At 47.4% G+C, this 17,628-nt stretch overlaps 2 protein-coding genes across 2 annotated transcripts in view; both read left to right on the top strand.

Moving 5' to 3' along the window:
* Positions 1-1,695: 1,695 nt before the first annotated feature.
* The window catches only part of LOC113016104 (uncharacterized), a 17,649-nt gene continuing 1,716 nt past the window's right edge, over positions 1,696-17,628 (top strand). Inside the window, exons 1-4 of the mRNA XM_080292733.1 lie at positions 1,696-1,744; positions 2,096-2,443; positions 3,425-3,748; positions 10,521-10,634. Of these exons, the coding sequence (XP_080148859.1) occupies positions 1,696-1,744; positions 2,096-2,443; positions 3,425-3,748; positions 10,521-10,634 (835 nt within the window). The remainder of the gene's footprint in view (positions 1,745-2,095; positions 2,444-3,424; positions 3,749-10,520; positions 10,635-17,628) is intronic.
* Positions 4,423-9,275, top strand: LOC145421894 (uncharacterized). The gene is made up of 3 exons (XM_080292856.1): positions 4,423-6,208; positions 6,266-6,918; positions 9,266-9,275. The coding sequence occupies exons 1-3, from the start codon at positions 4,865-4,867 to the stop codon at positions 9,273-9,275; spliced, it is 2,007 nt and encodes a 668-aa protein (XP_080148982.1). The 5' UTR covers positions 4,423-4,864.

The following is a 17,628-nucleotide window of genomic DNA, read 5'->3' as shown; positions in this document are numbered from 1 at the left end:
GCCGCTAACTTTCTGCTTCTTAATTCAGATCAAACTGAGGTTATTGTACTCGTCCCTGAAAATCTTAGAAATATGGTATCTAAGCAGATTCTTACTCTGGATGGCATTACCTTGGCCTTCAGTAATGCTGTGAGGAACCTTGGAGTCATTTTTGACCAGGACATGTCCTTCAACGCACATATTAAACAAATATGTAAGACTGCTTTCTTCCATTTGTGCAACATCTCTAAAGTTAGAAATATCCTGACTCAGAGTGACGCTGAAAAACTAGTTCATGCATTTATTACTTCCAGGCTGGACTACTGTAATTCATTATTATCAGGATGTCCAAAAAATTTGCTGAAAAGCCTTCAGTTAATCCAAAATGCTGCAGCAAGAGTCCTGACAGGGACTAGAAAGAGAGAGCAGATTTCTCCTGTTTTGGCTTCCCTTCATTGGCTTCCTGTTAAATCCAGAATTGAATTCAAAATCCTGCTCTTCACATACAAGGTCTTAAATAATCAGGCCCCATCTTATCTTAATGACCTTGTAGTACCATATCACCCTATTAGAGCACTTCGCTCTCGCACTACAGGCCTACTTGTTGTTCCTAGAGTATTTAAAAGTAGAATGGGAGGCAGAGCCTTCAGTTTTCAGGCCCCTCTTCTGTGGAACCAGCTTCCAGTTTGGATTCAGGAGACAGACACTATCTCTACTTTTAAGATTAGGCTTCAAACTTTCCTTTTTGCTAAAGCATATAGTTAGGGCTGGACCAGGTGACCCTGAATCCTCCCTTAGTTATGCTGCAATAGACGTAGGCTGCCGGGGGATTCCCATGATGCATTGAGTGTTTCCTTTCCAGTCACCTTTCTCACTCACTATGTATTAACAGACCTCTCTGCATTGAATCATATCTGTTATTAACCTCTGTCTCTCTTCCACAGCATGTCTTTTATCCTGTTTTCCTTCTTTCCTTTCTTTCCTGCTCTTGACGAAGGCGGTCGCACTTTTCTCCTCCTCTCCCTTAGCTTCCCTGCTTAGCCTCTTGTGTCCTTGTCTAGTCTCGTGTTTTTTGTATTACTTTTCCCTGGAACATTCTCTCACAGTCTGTTCTCTAAAACCTAAAAGAGGAATTATTGATGTGATCAACTGGTCCCTGAATGCTATTGACACCCTTTTCTCAACGAGACGTCTGGGCTTGGGTGAGCCTGAGTGCATGAAGATATCTACCTATTCGGAACCATTATAACAGGGTTCTTGCTGATCGGAGCTGGCTTGGCCCTGACTTATCGAAGAATTGAGGAAGCGGAACCGGCTGTTCAAACCCCTACAAGGCTGCCCGCTGGGATTGAAATGATGGGACGAGGCGTGAGTTTCTCAAAATGGGCTCATTGAGTGCAGCATGGATACGTTCTTGGAGAAGCTTACGGCTGCCGTGAATACTCGGAATAACACCTCTGAGCGCAAACTGGATGACATCTTGGAGAAGCTCACTGCGGTCGTGAGTTCTCAGAATTGGCTCTTTGAGCACAAGAATGACAACATCACGGAGCGTAACTTTGATAACATCATGGAGAAGCTCACGGCTCTCCAACGGGAGATTGAGAGACCAGTGTTGGACTGTTAGAACAGCTTTGAAATTCATATGAGCTGTTCGCACTAAAGTAAAAACCCCCCCTCACCCCTCCAAACGCCTTCGATGCTTATTCCCCTCCGATGCTGACGGTGGATCGTGGAGACCAGCGCATATGCTGCAGGCCCGGATGTACTGTCTACACTGGCTGTCTCTCACCCTTTACCCACCCCCGTTGCTTGTCATGTGATTCTTTGGTGTATTAAGAGTTTTTAAAAGAGAGTTTTTCTTTCCCACTGTCGCCAAAGTGCTTGCTCATAGGGGGTCATATGATTGTTGGGTTTTTCTCTGTATCTGTTATTGTACGATCTACTGTACAATATAAAGCGCCTTGAGGCGACTACTGTTGTGATGCAATTTAAATGCCAATATAACTTACTCAAATTCAGTTTCTGATGGCACAAAGTTCTGCTCAAATGACTGTGATTTGGTTTGTGAGACAATCCCACAGCATGCAGTGAATTTTTATTTCTGTGTCCTCAGTTTCCCAGCATGCCCTGGCTGTGGTAGTGGAGGTGAATGAAGGGGAACAATCTGTCCTGCTGCCCTGTCAGTTCTCAGGTATTATACCTGAGTACCCTGCAGTGATTTGGACTCGGAGTGATCTTCATCCCAAATCTGTCCACCTACAGCGAGAAGGAAGAGATGATTTTGGAGGGCAAAACCAGCGTTACAGCGGGCGCACATCAATGAGGCCTGATGCTCTGGACACTGGAGACTTCAGCCTCACTCTGAGGAAACCAACAAAGACTGACAGTGGCAACCACATCTGCTCCCTCAGTGATGGGAGAGAAGAGCTGAGAGTGACAGATATACAGCTGCAGGTCAAAGGTCAACAACAAACCCAGAATGCATACACAGTAAAACCTGATATTCAATAGGCTTAACAGAAGAATTTGAATGGTGATTTGAAATTGTAGGTACTGGTGTGAAAATAGTGTTTTTAGTGCTAGAAATAGTTGAGTCATTTAAAAGTTTCATCCAGTTAGTAGATGTGAAAAAGAGTCTCAGGTTGGGATCCATCGCCTTTGGATATGTCCATGTAAGTATCAAAGAGCAATGGAGATGACAGTGGAGGTGGGAATTAATGAAGCTCAAAGACTTTATTACCGTACTTAAGTAGAACTTTTTGATATCTTTACTTTGAGTATTTACTTTCTGATAATTTTTTAATTTAGTTTAGGTATCTTGGGGTCTTGTTCAGTAGTCAGGGGAGGGAGAGATCGACAGACGGATTACTGCTGTGGTTGCAGCGATTTGGATGCTGTGCCTGTCCAACATGATGAAGAGAGAGCTGAGCACAAAAACTGGTCGATTGTCATTGCTACCCTCACCTATGGTCATGAGCTGTGGGTAGTGACCGAAAGAACAAGATTGCAGATACAAGTGGCAGAAATGGGATTCCTCTGAAGGGTGAGGAGTTCGTCCAGCCAGGAGAGGCTCAGAGTAGAGCTATTTGGGTTATTCTCTGGACAGAGAAAGAGGACAAGGAGACTGAGTGGTGGAATAGGATAGTTATAGGGATGAGGAAAGTAGACAGGCATGCTGGGAGGGTATGGGTAGAACCAAGAGAGGACTTTTAGTGAGTTTACTGTCAGGCTGAACACAATTGAAGGAGAAAAGTACTTTATCGACTGGCTAGGCAGAGAGCTCAAATGATATACAGTCTGTTTGGGTAATTAAGGACATAGATGGGAATGTACTGATGGGTTGAAAAGATGGAAGCAGTACTTGCTCCATCATGTTCCAGTTACCACCACTATTATACTGCACTGTTTTTTGTAGTTGATAATGTGTTTCTTGTCCTCATAGATGACCAAGAGGAGGTGACAACATGGAAAATGTCAGACTTCATCATTCTACCCTGCAAAACAAATCTTGTGCTGCCTGAGGACACCACAGTGGAGTGGGCTCATGCTGACCTAGTGGTTTATGTCTATTCAAAGAGAAGTGACCACCTTAAGAAACAGGATGGCCTTTACAGAGACCGAACGAAGATGAACGAAGACCTGCTGAGAACTGGAGACCTCAGTCTGACCCTGAAACAGCCCACAGATGGAGACAGTGGAGGATACATCTGCACCATCTACAGGGACAAAGACATCCTGAGACAGAAAGTAGTGCTGCAGGTCAAAGGTCAGAGATGTAGATAAAGGTCAGATGTTAATGTTGTAGATTTAGGCAGGGCTGGACTGGGACAAAAAATCGGCCCGGGCATTTTGGCTAGAGACCGGCCCACCAAAAATGTGACGTCATTCAGGGGTAAAACCGCAAAGGATTCTGGGAACTTGTGGCAAGAGGTACTAGCACATGCAGGCTTTCAATTGAACTCAGTTACACAGCGATAAAAAGAAACACAAAGAAGGGCAAGAAGCTGTTGTATTATTAACTGCAATAGCCGGTGTTGTGCCAAAAACTGATTGCTCATATTTAAATTGCTATAAGTAACTTGTTGGGCTATAATATGTGAAACATATGTCAAATGCATCCCTCATGGATGACATAAAGTCATCTCTCCATCTCCATCTCCTGCTCTTCTGTCTCCTCTGTCACAGACCTCTCTGTCACGGTCCTGGGTCTCCTGACCCAGCGTTTTTAGTTCTTTGTGATTTTCGTATTATTGTACTTGTGTGTGATTTATTCTATGGTTTCTAGTTTTGATCCCTTGCCCTTCATGTCTCCCTGTGTGCCCCTCTGTGTATCTGTGAGCCCTCGTCTCTCCTTATGTTTTATTCCATGCTTCCCCTGCCCATTATGTCTTAAGTTCTCCCCGTGCTCTCTCTTCCCCCTGTGTGCCCTCTAGGCATTTATGAGCCCTCGTCCCCTTTCGTGTTTATTCCATGTCTCCCCTGCCTGTTACGTTGGTGTTCTACTCGTGCTCTCTCTCCTCCTGTACTTCCTGTTTCACCTCTCCCGTCAGTGTTCAGTTCACCCCGCCCTGTCTCGTTATGATTATCAGTGTCACCTGTGTTCCCCGTGTGTTCCCACTTCCCTCGTTAACCCTCTGTGTATTTCTGTCTGCGTCTCCCTCTGTTCAGGGTGACGTCGTCCCTCATGCCGTGTGTGGATCTCCCTGTGTCTCTCTGTGAATTCTTAGTTTGTGGTTTCCCAGTTTAGTTTAGTTTGTATATTTGTTCTGCCAGCGAATAAAGCTGAGTTTTGAGTTCATCCCCTCGTGCCTGTGAGTCCTGCATTTTGGGTCCTACTCCTGCCTGCCGCACGGCGATTCATGACAGTACGACGTCACCAGATATGGACCCAGCAGCACTCAACCCACCAGAAGAACTGCGTCTGGACATAATCTACTCCGTGGAAAGACTCCTGCATCTGTGGCTCGAACATGAGGGGAAGGAATTTCGCCGTGCTGTGGAAACCAGACTACAGCGCTTGTTCTCTGGTCTTCCCTGGCTACTCAGTGCGCTCCACCCACTCGAACAGGATTTAATCCGCAACGAGCTCCACCTTCATCCCCCAGCTGCTACTACCCACCTGCCTGAAGGGCCGGATGTGGAGCCGCTCGGCCCGTCAGAGCCATCATCAAAAAAGAAACGGCATTCACGCCGCCGACGCGCCACCCCACAGCCGGACATTCGGCCTTCTAATTCACCTTCTGTGCTGCCAGAAGCTCCGTCGGCTCCCTCGCTGCTACTTCCAGCTCAGTTAGCTCCCTCGCAGCCCTTCGCAGCTCCGTTAGCTCCCTCGCCGCCACCCGCAGCTCAGTTAGCTCCCTCGCCGCCACCCGCAGCTCAGTTAGCTCCCTCGCCGCCACCCGCAGCTCAGTTAGCTCCCTCGCCGCCACCCGCAGCTCAGTTAGCTCCCTCGCCGCCACCCTCAGTTCAGTCTCCTGTGTCCCCGCTAGCTCAGCCATTAACTCCACCACAAGCTCCATTTTCACCTCTACCATCGCTTCAGTCATCAGTTCGGTCTGCCACTCAGTCGCCCCTAGCTCCATCATCCACACTACCACCTGTTTCTCTTCCACCACAACCGTCGCTTCACCCAGCCACTCAGGCTGCTACTCAGTCAGTCATTCAACCCATAGCCCTGCCGTTAATATGCTCTGTAGCTGAGCCACTAGCCGCCCGACCCGCAGCCACTTCAGCCACTCCTCCACCCGTCACACCTCCACTACAACCATCACTGCGGTCTCTAGCGCAGTCACCTGCAGCTCTGCTTTCCCCAGTGCGGTCTCCAGTGTCCCCAGTGCGGTCTCCAGTGTCCCCAGTGCAGTCTCCAGTGTCCCCAGTGCAGTCTCCAGTGTCCCCAGTGCAGTCTCCAGTGTCCCCAGTGCAGTCTCCTGCAGCCCTGCTGTCCCCAGTGCAGCCTCCTTTAGCACAGTCACCCACTCAACCACCAGCACCACAACCGTCACTACCTCTAGTTCATTCCCCTGTGAAGTCATTAACTCCACCACCTACTCCACTCTCACCACCACTGTTACTACAGACATCAGTTCAGTTCCCTGTGCAGTCATTTACTTCTCCACCGTTAGCAGCTCAGGTCCCCGTGTGTCCAGCAGCTCAGGTCCCCGTGTGTCCAGCAGCTCAGGTCCCCGTGTGTCCAGCAGCTCAGGTCCCCGTGTGTCCAGCAGCTCAGGTCCCCGTGTGTCCAGCAGCTCAGCTCCCGCTCTCACCCGTGTCTCCAGTAACTCAGTTAGCTGCCCAGCAGCCACTCTCCGCTCAGTCTCCTGTGTCGCCAGTTTTGCTCATTCACTCCATGCAGAGAGGTAACTGGATTTCTACTCAGGGTACTTTCCATGGTTTAGCCGCCGTTGGCACAGTTTGCCACTCCAGGGCTTCCCCAGAGGCTAGGTCTCAGTCACCAGCTGATTCTGGACCCCTGAAGTTTAAGCAGCCCCCTAAGAACTGCACCATGTTCGCATTGCCTGGGCAGAGTCAGTGCTCAGTGCAGCGCCAGTTGTCCTCATGTCGACCGAAGGACTTCATGCCTGTTGGCGTTGTTTTGGTCTCCGCTGGAGGGTCCGAGGGGCCCGTTCAGCCTCCCGTCTCCGCTGGAGGGTCCGAGGGGCCCGTTCAGCCTCCCGTCTCCGCTGGAGGGTCCGAGGGGCCCGTTCAGCCTCCTGTCTCCGCTGGAGGGCCCGAGGGGCCCGTTCAGCCTCCTGTCTCCGCTGGAGGGCCCGAGGAGCCTGTCCAGCCACCATCTGCAACCTCGCCTGGCCCGGCCTCGGCCTCTGCGTCCTCGCCTGGCCCGGCCTCGGCCTCTGCGTCCTCGCCTGGCCCGGCCTCGGCCTCTGCGTCCTCGCCTGGCCCGGCCTCGGCCTCTGCGTCCTCGTCTGCTGCAGCCTCGTCTGCTGCAGCCTCCTCAGAGCCTTCGTCTGCTGCAGCCTCCTCAGAGCCTTCGTCTGCTGCAGCCTCCTCAGAGCCTTCGTCTGCTGCAGCCTCCTCAGCCTGTGCTTCGCCTGGTCCCGTCTCGACTGGTCCTGTGCCCTCCGGGCCTCGGCCAGTACGCCTGACACTGGAGAGCCGCCGCCGCTGCCTTCCGCGCGGCCGGCCCCCTGAACTGCACCGCCTTCGCCTGAGTGGCCGCCGTCGCCTTCCGCACGGCCGGCCCCCGGACCAGCGCTGTCATCGTCACCGCCGCCTCCTGCGCGGTCGGCCTCCTGAACTGTTTCCGCGTCGCCGCCGTTGCCTCGCGCACGGCCGGCCTCCTGAACTGTTTCCGCGTCGCCGCCGTTGCCTCGCGCACGGCCGGCCTCCTGAACTGTTTCCGCGTCGCCGCCGTTGCCTCGCGCACGGCCGGCCTCCGGAACTGTTTCCGCGTCGCCGCCGTTGCCTTGCGCATGGTCGGCCCCCTGAACTGCTCTGTGTTTGAGTTATTTTCTTGGGCTCCGGTGTTTGCTGTGCTCTTTTGTTTTCTGTTCCGAGCCCTCCGTCCTGGGCCCCCGCCGCCCGCCCTGGGTTGTTTTCTGTTTGATTTTGTTTTTCTGTGTTTGGGCTGTCTGGAGCCAGCCCTTGAGGGGGGGGGGTACTGTCACGGTCCTGGGTCTCCTGACCCAGCATTTTTAGTTCTTTGTGATTTTCGTATTATTGTACTTGTGTGTGATTTATTCTATGGTTTCTAGTTTTGATCCCTTGCCCTTCATGTCTCCCTGTGTGCCCCTCTGTGTATCTGTGAGCCCTCGTCTCTCCTTATGTTTTATTCCATGCTTCCCCTGCCCATTATGTCTTAAGTTCTCCCCGTGCTCTCTCTTCCCCCTGTGTGCCCTCTAGGCATTTATGAGCCCTCGTCCCCTTTCGTGTTTATTCCATGTCTCCCCTGCCTGTTACGTTGGTGTTCTACTCGTGCTCTCTCTCCTCCTGTACTTCCTGTTTCACCTCTCCCGTCAGTGTTCAGTTCACCCCGCCCTGTCTCGTTATGATTATCAGTGTCACCTGTGTTCCCCGTGTGTTCCCACTTCCCTCGTTAACCCTCTGTGTATTTCTGTCTGCGTCTCCCTCTGTTCAGGGTGACGTCGTCCCTCATGCCGTGTGTGGATCTCCCTGTGTCTCTCTGTGAATTCTTAGTTTGTGGTTTCCCAGTTTAGTTTAGTTTGTATATTTGTTCTGCCAGCGAATAAAGCTGAGTTTTGAGTTCATCCCCTCGTGCCTGTGAGTCCTGCATTTTGGGTCCTACTCCTGCCTGCCGCACGGCGATTCATGACACTCTCCACTTTTGATGATAAATCAGCCTGGTGCAACATGTAAGGATTGGGACAATTTGTTAAGATTTTGAGGAGTTTGAGAAACTAACCTTAAGCATAAAATAAAATTTACTATCAGTAACTTCATAGCACCCGCCCAGCAGTATATAAACTCCGTCATGCTAGCTAGTACGCAGTGCCAGTTATTCTAAGCGACTGTAAAAAGTCTGCACAACGAAAACAAACTACAACTAAACTTTGTTTATATCTGACACAGATAGACAGCAGGTCATAACTTCTTACCTGAAGTTCAGTTGCTCTGCCACTATGAGCGGTGTTGTGCCAAAAAGTGATTTCCGGTATTTGCCAAAAACTTTATATAACCTTTATTTATGCAGTTAAAAAAATCTCATTAACATTAAAAATGTCATTTGTAAGAGTAAGTTGGCCAAGAGGACAGCAGAAATGGCAGCAAATATTACAATAGTTCTGTAAAAATATTTTAAGTGAGGATAAAGGACCGGGTTGGTTATAATGTAAGTACAATAACACAGACCTGTAAAGATAGTTGAAAAAACAGATAATTTTTTAATTCTATATATAATCCCTTTGTAAACGCTGTTCACCGAAGTCTATTTACCAACATTCATAAAGATATTACACATAAAAAAAATACACAGAAACATTTGTTAAGGTTCAAAATTGAGGAGGGAGAGTACAAACCACCCTTGGTCCAGAAGGTCTTGGTCAAACAATGATTTTAATGACTACACACGTGTGGGAAGAACACTCTGTACGCCCACAGCAAGTGATCTCCGACTTCCTCAAAGCATACACAGATTTTATACCGTCAGGGCTTGTTTACTGACGCCCCTTCATGCGTCACAGATACATTTTATACATAGATCAGATCAACACCACAATGACTTTTAACCCAGAAGATCATCTTCTATTTTCATGGCTGGTACTTTCCGTTCTTGTCTTAAAGTGAATTGTTCCTCTTTCTTACCGAGACATGACTAATCTCTCCTCTAAATAAATCTAACTCATGTGTGTGTGTGTGTTGACCCCACATGCTCTTTGTGTCACCTCTTCACCTACTAACTGTCTGTGTCTCGTCCTCAAATGCTCTTTCTCAATTCACCTGTTGCACTTCTGACCTTTCACTAGACCAGAGGCTCACTGAGACTATGTGTATGTCTTCTACTAAATAAATGTTTTAACCAAGAACCTCTACTTAAACCTTAATATGAAATGACCTGATATATAAGTGTTTTGTAAGCATGTATTGCAATTCCTTCTATGGCTCCAAGTCACTTGCACAATAGATTGTCCGGACATCGCGCCGAACAAAGCTTCCAACCCCCAATTAATTGACCGAGCTCCAACTCTTTAATAAGCACAGATATGCAATATGTATAAAATAGTTATAACTGCACCTGAAATACAAGGTTAACATAATAACTGTATGCATAACATCTTAAGGCCATCTTAAAGCTATCTGTTACATTGTTAAAGCCTCGTCTTAGCCTGCTGCTCAAAATAACTTCCTGCTTCTGCAAACTCTCTGCAAGCCTGTTTCCTGTCAGCCTGTGACTTTTAGCCTTTCTGAAAGACACACACTGTTCAACCCCTGAATGCAATATAAACTCCAGATTATATTATTAATGCAATGGTAATAATGATGATTATTTAACAATAGCAGTAAAATAATTTCCCTGCTCCACACATTGGAAATCAGTTTTTGGCAGGCAATCACTTTTTGGCACAACACCGGCGGCCGCCTCAGTCTCTCCTCCTCTTGCCTCCCCTTTCCCTTATCCACCTGCTGGCCTCCACCACTTGCTGATGTTGCTAAATCTGTGGAAGCTATGCCATAGCTACCACCAAACAATTCAGTTATTTTTACACATTTGGCAGCGTCTGCCTGAAGGGCTTGTTTCTTTTTGGCCCTAATTTTTTCTGCACCTCCTTTCCTTTTTTTGTTCTCCATTTTCTTAAGTTCGTCTATAAGATTGATAAATAAGGGGGAGGGTGCATCCGACCTCATCGGCTGTAATTGGTCCAGCCCAGAGTCGATCATGACTAATTGGCCACCTTTCATTATTTATACCCTTCCAAAAAAAAAAAAAAATCGATCGGCCCATAAAAAAAAAAAATCACCAGTGGCCCACCGGGCAAATGCCCGGTATGCCCGATGGCCAGTCCAGCTATGGATTTAGGTCAGAGTTCAGCGTTTATGTTGTTATATTTTATATTTTTCCACAGAACCATTTCCATCCTGGGCCACAGTTCTCCTGGTTCTCTTGGGCCTCCTGGTTCTTCTTGTGGTTTCTGGAGGTCTCACATATTATTTCCGACACTGTTTCATGTCAGGTGAGTGTCTCCTACTACACTACCCATAATGCCGATGGTCAGCAGGTGTCCTCTGGTGGCTCCTTGACTGTGGCTCACACAAACTTGTTCCAGAAGCTGAAAGAGTTGAGAGTTACAAACAGCTGATACAGAGAGCTGAAGAGAAACTTCCAGGTTTGTTCCAGAAGTCAGAAAACCTCCTTCAGACTCAGTCATTGATCAGTGAAACAGCTCCACAACATGACTTTACTAAACAGTGTGTGTGCTTCACTTCATTGATCTGACACAGAGGCTGCATGTGGACAAGCTGTTCTTCTTCTGTGGTGGTAAACAGCAGCTGACATGGAAACATGTGCTGACAGTAAATGTTGCAGCAGCTTCAGTAAATGTTCCTCCTTGAGTTGTGCTCAGTCATGTGGTGGAGAGCTTCAGATGTTCAGACACATGAGATCTTCATGGTTTTTGTGCTGATGTGTGTGAGACATGGCCGACTGTGGAGGCTCCGTCTGTCTGTGCTTCTTCATCCAACATGTCTGCAGCACTTTACAGGACGCTGCAGACTAGTTACCAAAGAACGAGTCAGGAACACATCAGGAACAAACTGAGACAGAATCTGACTGAGACTAGAAGACAAGGAGGGACAGGGAGGTCATGTGACCATCACAGCTGCTGCTGACGTCATCATGTTGTCCTTTGTTGTCCTCAAAGGTTACAAGGTCGAGGTGGATTCAGGGGTGGAGTCTGTCATGCTGCCCTGTAAAACCACAGTTCACCTGCCTGCAGATGGTAAAGTGGAGTGGACAGATAAAAATGGAAAGGTCCACGTGTATGAGAACGGCTCTGACAAACCTGAATACCAGCACCCAGATTTTAAAGCCAGAACCAAGATGAGGAAAAATCTGCTGACGCTTGGAGACTTCAGTCTGACCCTTAAATACCCGACAATCACAAACACCTACATCTGCACCATCTACAGCAGGGAGGGAAACATCCTGATGAAGAAACACGTGAAGCTGACTGTCAAAGGTTAGTGCTGTAGATACACGTCAAAGATCAGAAGTCAGTAAATGGTAAACAGACTGGTCCTTATACAGTCCTTTTCAAAATAACTAGAAGATGATTTCTAGCAGAAGTATGAAAATCTCCACATCCTTTCTCCATGTTATCATCCAAAGCTGTGTGAAGTTTCAGAGCTCTGCAGCTAACAGAGACTTTCAGTTTGTAACATCGTCTTCAGAAGAAAAAGATTAAGAAAAAAACAAAACGCATAAAACCGAACATTTCCAATAAAGGAAACAAAAAGGTGGAATAAACTGATGTCTTAGTCAGTTTGTTAAATCTTTTGGATTTTCAGACAACAACATTCTTGTAGGTTATTTACCATATTTGATCAGTACCTCTCCAAAGTGGTGAAGAGAGAGTTGAGTGAAGCTCTCAAATTATGAAACAAGTTGTTCCCAGGCTGGAGGAGGTGGCCAGGGTGAGGGTGGTCTGGGCTTCTCTGCTTAGGCTGCTGCCCCCATGACCTCACCCCAAATAAGCTGAAGAAGATGAATGGATGAAAAGATGTGATCATTCTGTATATTTCAGATAAAACAAAGTTAAATGGTAAATATTATTTCATTTCACATTTTCATGTAAGACACGGTATGCCTCAGCTGTTTCAGGTAGATCCAATGATGTGTCAAACTTTCTGATAACTTTCACTTTCCATCCTGATGATGAAGGCTGACAGAGAATGACGTCCCTCTGGAAACAAGTTCAGAGTTTCCTGCAGTGAACATCCTGACTTTCTTTTTTAAAGACACCAAATAGTGATGTTACCTCGAGGCTTTGAACTACACTTTATTTATTGTTGTGAAACTGTGGGCGGAGTTTGCTTCAGTTGAAATCACTGATTATGTTTGAAAAGCTTCACTCTTTCAGGTGGAGCTTTGAAACGTTGGCGTAAAAGTCGATGTAATAAAGGTGACTGAAATATAGTTTATCATTTTGAACCATGTGTGTAGTGATTCAGTTTTTGAGCCAGTGCCTCATTTTGTCACTAATATCAAATAAAGGTTTGACTCTGGACACATCAGCTCTGCAGCTCTGCTGCTGATTGGGCAGATAAACACAACACAGTAGAGTAATGGGACATATTTCAAACTCCAAACAAACATCACAAAAAAATATTTCACTTCATCCGGTCAAAGAAAATGTACACACTGCTGCTGCTGATGTCTGTACAGCTCATGCTGTGCTTTGTTGTCCACTCAGTCCCCCAGGAGGAGGTGGATTCAGGGGAGGAGTTTGTCCAGCTGCCTTTCAAAACCTCTTCAAAAGTTCCCCTGCTTGACATAGCAACCATTGAGTGGACAAACACATACAACATGAAGGTCCACGTGTATCACGTGTATGAGAACGGCTCTCACAAACAGCACAAGATTTACAGAGACCGAACGAAGATGAATGAAGACCCGCTGAAAACTGGAGACCTCAGTCTGACCCTGAAATACCCCACAGATGGAGACACGGGTATCTACACCAGTGTCGTCTACGGCAGCGAGAGAAACATCCTGCTGAAGAAAAAGGTGGAGCTGAGAGTCAAAGGTCAGTTCTGTAGACAAAGGTCAGAGTTCAGAAAATGATTAAAAAACGAAAATAAATAAAAACAAAAGTGAGCTGACAGATGCCAGCCAACTAATCAAAACTCAAAAGAAAAGAAACCACAGTGGTTTCTACAAGTCAAACAAGCTAAATAAATGAACACGCTGGTGACCATACACAGAATGCTAATCATGCTAAACATGGTGCAATGTGTTCAGCAACAAAACAAGAGAGAAGCCTTCAAGTGAAAGTGTTGTGTACTATTTTTTTTTTTAAATTGGACAATCTTACGCCTCAACTTACTTTTGGAATTTGCTGGGATCTCATGCGCACAACATGAAAAAACACAACATCCAAAATGCTAGCTGGTACTGCTTATATCATTCATCATATAAAGCAGGGTGTCATGAACATTATGTGCAGGCTGGAATTGGACCAAAACGCAAACTCACCGAAAGGAAGCTTAAACTCAAAATGCAGCTTTATTTTCTAAACGGAGGAAAATGCGATACAAAACAAAACTAGACTGGGAAATTCTAATGAAACTGACTCGCAAAGAAACACGGAGGGGTACACGGCCATGAGGGAGGACGCGACACGGAAGGAGACGCTGACTAGTGATGCGCGAATCATGAACGAATCGTTCAATACTCGAGAATCACTTTACTGACTCATGAATCGTGATTCACAAGCCCAACTGACTCACTGACTCATCCCTGTTGCTGTTAGCAGCAATGTATCTAGCTTATAATTAAAATTGTGGAGAAAAACACAACATCCAGTATCGTAACAAAAACATTTCTGCTCTGAACTGGAAGAAAAAACCCTGAGTAGAAGCTCACATCAAGAAAATAGCTCCTCGGTTCACAGTAGCATCGCTCTGCTAACATGCTAACAGCACATTTGAGCTACTCACCCCCTCCCTCCTGTGCTGAATCATTTTTTTTTTCTTTTTCTTTTTTTTACTGTCCCGTTTGGCTCTTTTGCCATCAGAATTGTTGTCTAAAGGCAAAGAAAGATGCCCAACGGATTTACTTTACCAAATTGACCATCCCAGCCTTGCCGTAATGGTCTATTTGATTCACCTTTTATTGTTTATTTTATTTTCACTTGCTGAATACGGGACAGACTTGACTGGGGGAAAGAAGGGGAGAAAGAAAGAGGGAAAGAGAAACAGCTGAGAAGAGGGACGGGGGAGAAGGGCAAAAGACAAAAACCAACAGAATGAGCAGGAAAAAACAAAATGCATATATCAATCACCTGGATCACCTGCTGAGAAAGAAAAAAGAAAACAAGCAGAAGAAAACAAGAGTAATAGAATAAACAACATCACAATGATATATGGGAATATGACAGTAAATACTAAATATTAAACATTATTGTGCAGCACATAAGATCAACAGAACACAGTGTGCTTTGAGGTAGGAGCCAAAAAGGGTGTAGTTTGTGGGTGTGATCACCCGTGTGTACACCTGTGAGCATGGACGCGCTTGTTTTTTGTTTTTTTAAAAGGTTCCTTCATGTAATGATCTGCTAGAGGGTGTGGGGGGGGGCACAGCCCTGTCCTCCAGGGCATGAAGCAGGTATGGAGGAGATCAAAACTCCAGACATCCAGAGGCCCCCAGAACACAAGAGACCAAGGAAGACCAACAGAGGGGCAGCCGCGCCACTGTCCCAGAAAGAGCTGTGGAGAGTCCCAGATGAGGGCTCACTCAGCAGCCGCGGAGCAGAAGCCAGGGGGAGTTGCAGTGACGCGCCCGTGAGCTCCGCCGGCAGCCAGCCGTGCCTGAGTGACCGAGCCCCAGGCCGAGAGGCCGGGGGCACCCCACCTCCGAAGTGGCCCGAGCGAGCCCCAGGCTCCAGACCCCGACAAGCGGCCGCCAAGGAGTGAGCCGGCGTGTACCTGGACGCCCATCCCCGGACACAAAGAACCACCAACGCACCGATGTCTGAGGGAGTCCGCCACTGGCAGGGGAAGTGGTGGTAGGGGGAGATAGGCCTCCAAACCTTGGAGGGCCTGAGATGTCCCCAGAGAGGTGGCGTCTGACACCCAACCTGACATATAGACACAGACATACAGGCACACACAGACACAAACATCCATTCCCACCCTCATGCTCTCATATGCACTCACTCCACACTCAACCAACGTGGAGACAGACATAAAGAGACGCTGTACACACGATCACACTCCCCAAGCGTACTCTACAAACCGGGTCTAGGTACCCTTGCCCCTGGAGGGGGAAACTGCACCCAGACCCAGGTGGTGTTTCCCTTTTCCCTGCGGTGGGGAGAGGCAGACCGCCCCGACTCCGCAGCAGCAGGGAGGCCCCACACTCCAGACCGCAGTCGGACGGCCAACTCCTCCTCCTAGCCCCCCTGCTCCAGCAGGCCGCAGAGAACGGGGGTGAGAGAAGACTCCAAACCTCCAAACTAAGTAATTAATTACTTAGTTACTTTTTAAAAACACGATTTACAACCTGAATAGGTGATAAAGCGATTGCTCTTTCAGCCCAATTCTACTTTTTCTGCATAATTCATCATACAAAATGTAATCAAATGGAAAAGTCTCTTTTTAAAACTTGTTTTATTAATCTTCTAACTTCATGCATCAAGCAAAAGTTTAATTGTATGCAACATTCACTGACTGGAATAAATTAGTTTAACATTTAAACTTATTTTCTGCACATTCCAGCACATAAAATAAAATTTTTTTTGTGTTTACACTCAGTCTTTCAAATAGATGCAAGTAAAACACAGCAGAAAATAAATAAAGTCAAAGACTAGCGGTCCTGTTGCTCTGGTTTCACCTGTGTGACGGAGCAAAGGTTATTTTATTTCCACAGTGTTTTTAAAGGAGGGAAACCTTCCTCCAAATGGACAGAGCAGTGGAGCTGCCAAGGGAAAGTACATGAATTAAAAGCTGTAAGGCTAACATATAATTTATTATCTTTAAACAGTTAAAAATGTAAAATTGAATTGAATTGAATACTTTATTGGCCAAACAGGTTGCCCCGCAGAGGAATAGGACACCCCCCCCCCCCCCCCCCCGACTTACACACACAACAAAGACATCACATGGGAATACAGTTGGAGATCGGCAGCGTTACAGAGAAAACACTGAAAAATTACACAACAATGGGAAAAGTACAAGAGGAAAAAAAAGAGACCTCTTCTCACGCTGGGCACCTATGGGAGGACAGCATGAGAACAGGAAACAAAAAAAACTCCTCTGCACAGAGAGCACATTAATGTCCACATCACAACATTAGAGCACGTGACAAGCCACAGGGGTTGGATAGGGGGGTGGGGGGTGATTCGAAGGAACACAGCAGTCGTCCTGCACCATGCTATCATTTCAGCACGGCACACAGACCCGCCGTCTTCCCCCACAGGAAACAAGCATAGAAGGCGTTTGGAAAGGGAGGGGGGTGAGTGCGTGCTTATCAGTGTAAGTGTATGTGTGTGCGTGTCCAGAGTCCAGCTGAGCCAGTGTCCTTCGCCCTATCAGGCTGAGTAAACAGTCTACCAGCCAACCCAGGTGGCCTCGGGACGGGAAGAACAGTCATCACACAGTCGTTATCAGGGAGTTGTTTTGGTCGGCTCCAGCCTTGGGCCTGAGCAGCTGGCGCCGTGGTGTCCGAATGTTGAATATTGTTGATTTCTCCTTTATGCGAGCAGCTCCGAATTTAGCACTCTGACGCTGGTCTCTCGATCTCCCGTTGGAGCGCTGCGAGCCTCCCCATGATGGTATCAAACTTCTGGTCCGTGGTGTTGTCATTCTTGTGATTCTGAGACCCCACAACTGCAGTGAGCCGTTCTGCGATGTGATCCAACTTTCGCTCAAGGGTGTCATTGTGAGCAGGCCCCTCTCTGATGTATCCCATCATACGCTCAGTGGTGTTAGTTTGAGTCTTCACGGCAGCTGTAAGCGTCTCCAAGGTGTTAACCATGCTGCATTCGTTGTGAGAGGTCGCGCCTCGTCCCATCGCTTCAATTCCAGCGGGCAGCCTTGGGTGGGTTTGAAAAGCCGGTTGCGCTCTCTTATTTCTCCGATAAGTCAGGGCCAAGCCAGCTCCGATCAGCAAGAACCCTGTTATCATGGTTCCGAATAGGTAGATATCTTCAGCGTCCTCGATCCACCGTCCCGCCAGGCACAAGATCCTCTGCCACCCGTCCGTCGTGTATCCAGCAGGGAGAGTCCCTCCAGGGCACTTGGGCTCTCCCGAGCCCAGACTTCTCGTTGAGAAAAGGGTGACAATAGCATTCAGAGACCAGTTGATCAAATCCATAATTCTCTTTTAGGTTTTAGAGAACGACGGTGAGAGACTGTTCCAGGGAAAAGTATTAAAACAACCCTGGCCAGGGGACAACACAATAAAAATCAATAAAACACAACATTAAAAGTCCAGTGGCGTCCGCCACGGTATAA

The sequence above is a fragment of the Astatotilapia calliptera genome, chromosome 3, assembly GCF_964374335.1.
Source record: "Astatotilapia calliptera chromosome 3, fAstCal68.1, whole genome shotgun sequence".
NCBI classification, from domain to species: domain Eukaryota; kingdom Metazoa; phylum Chordata; class Actinopteri; order Cichliformes; family Cichlidae; genus Astatotilapia; species Astatotilapia calliptera.
This window is presented reverse-complemented; position numbering and strand designations above follow the sequence as displayed.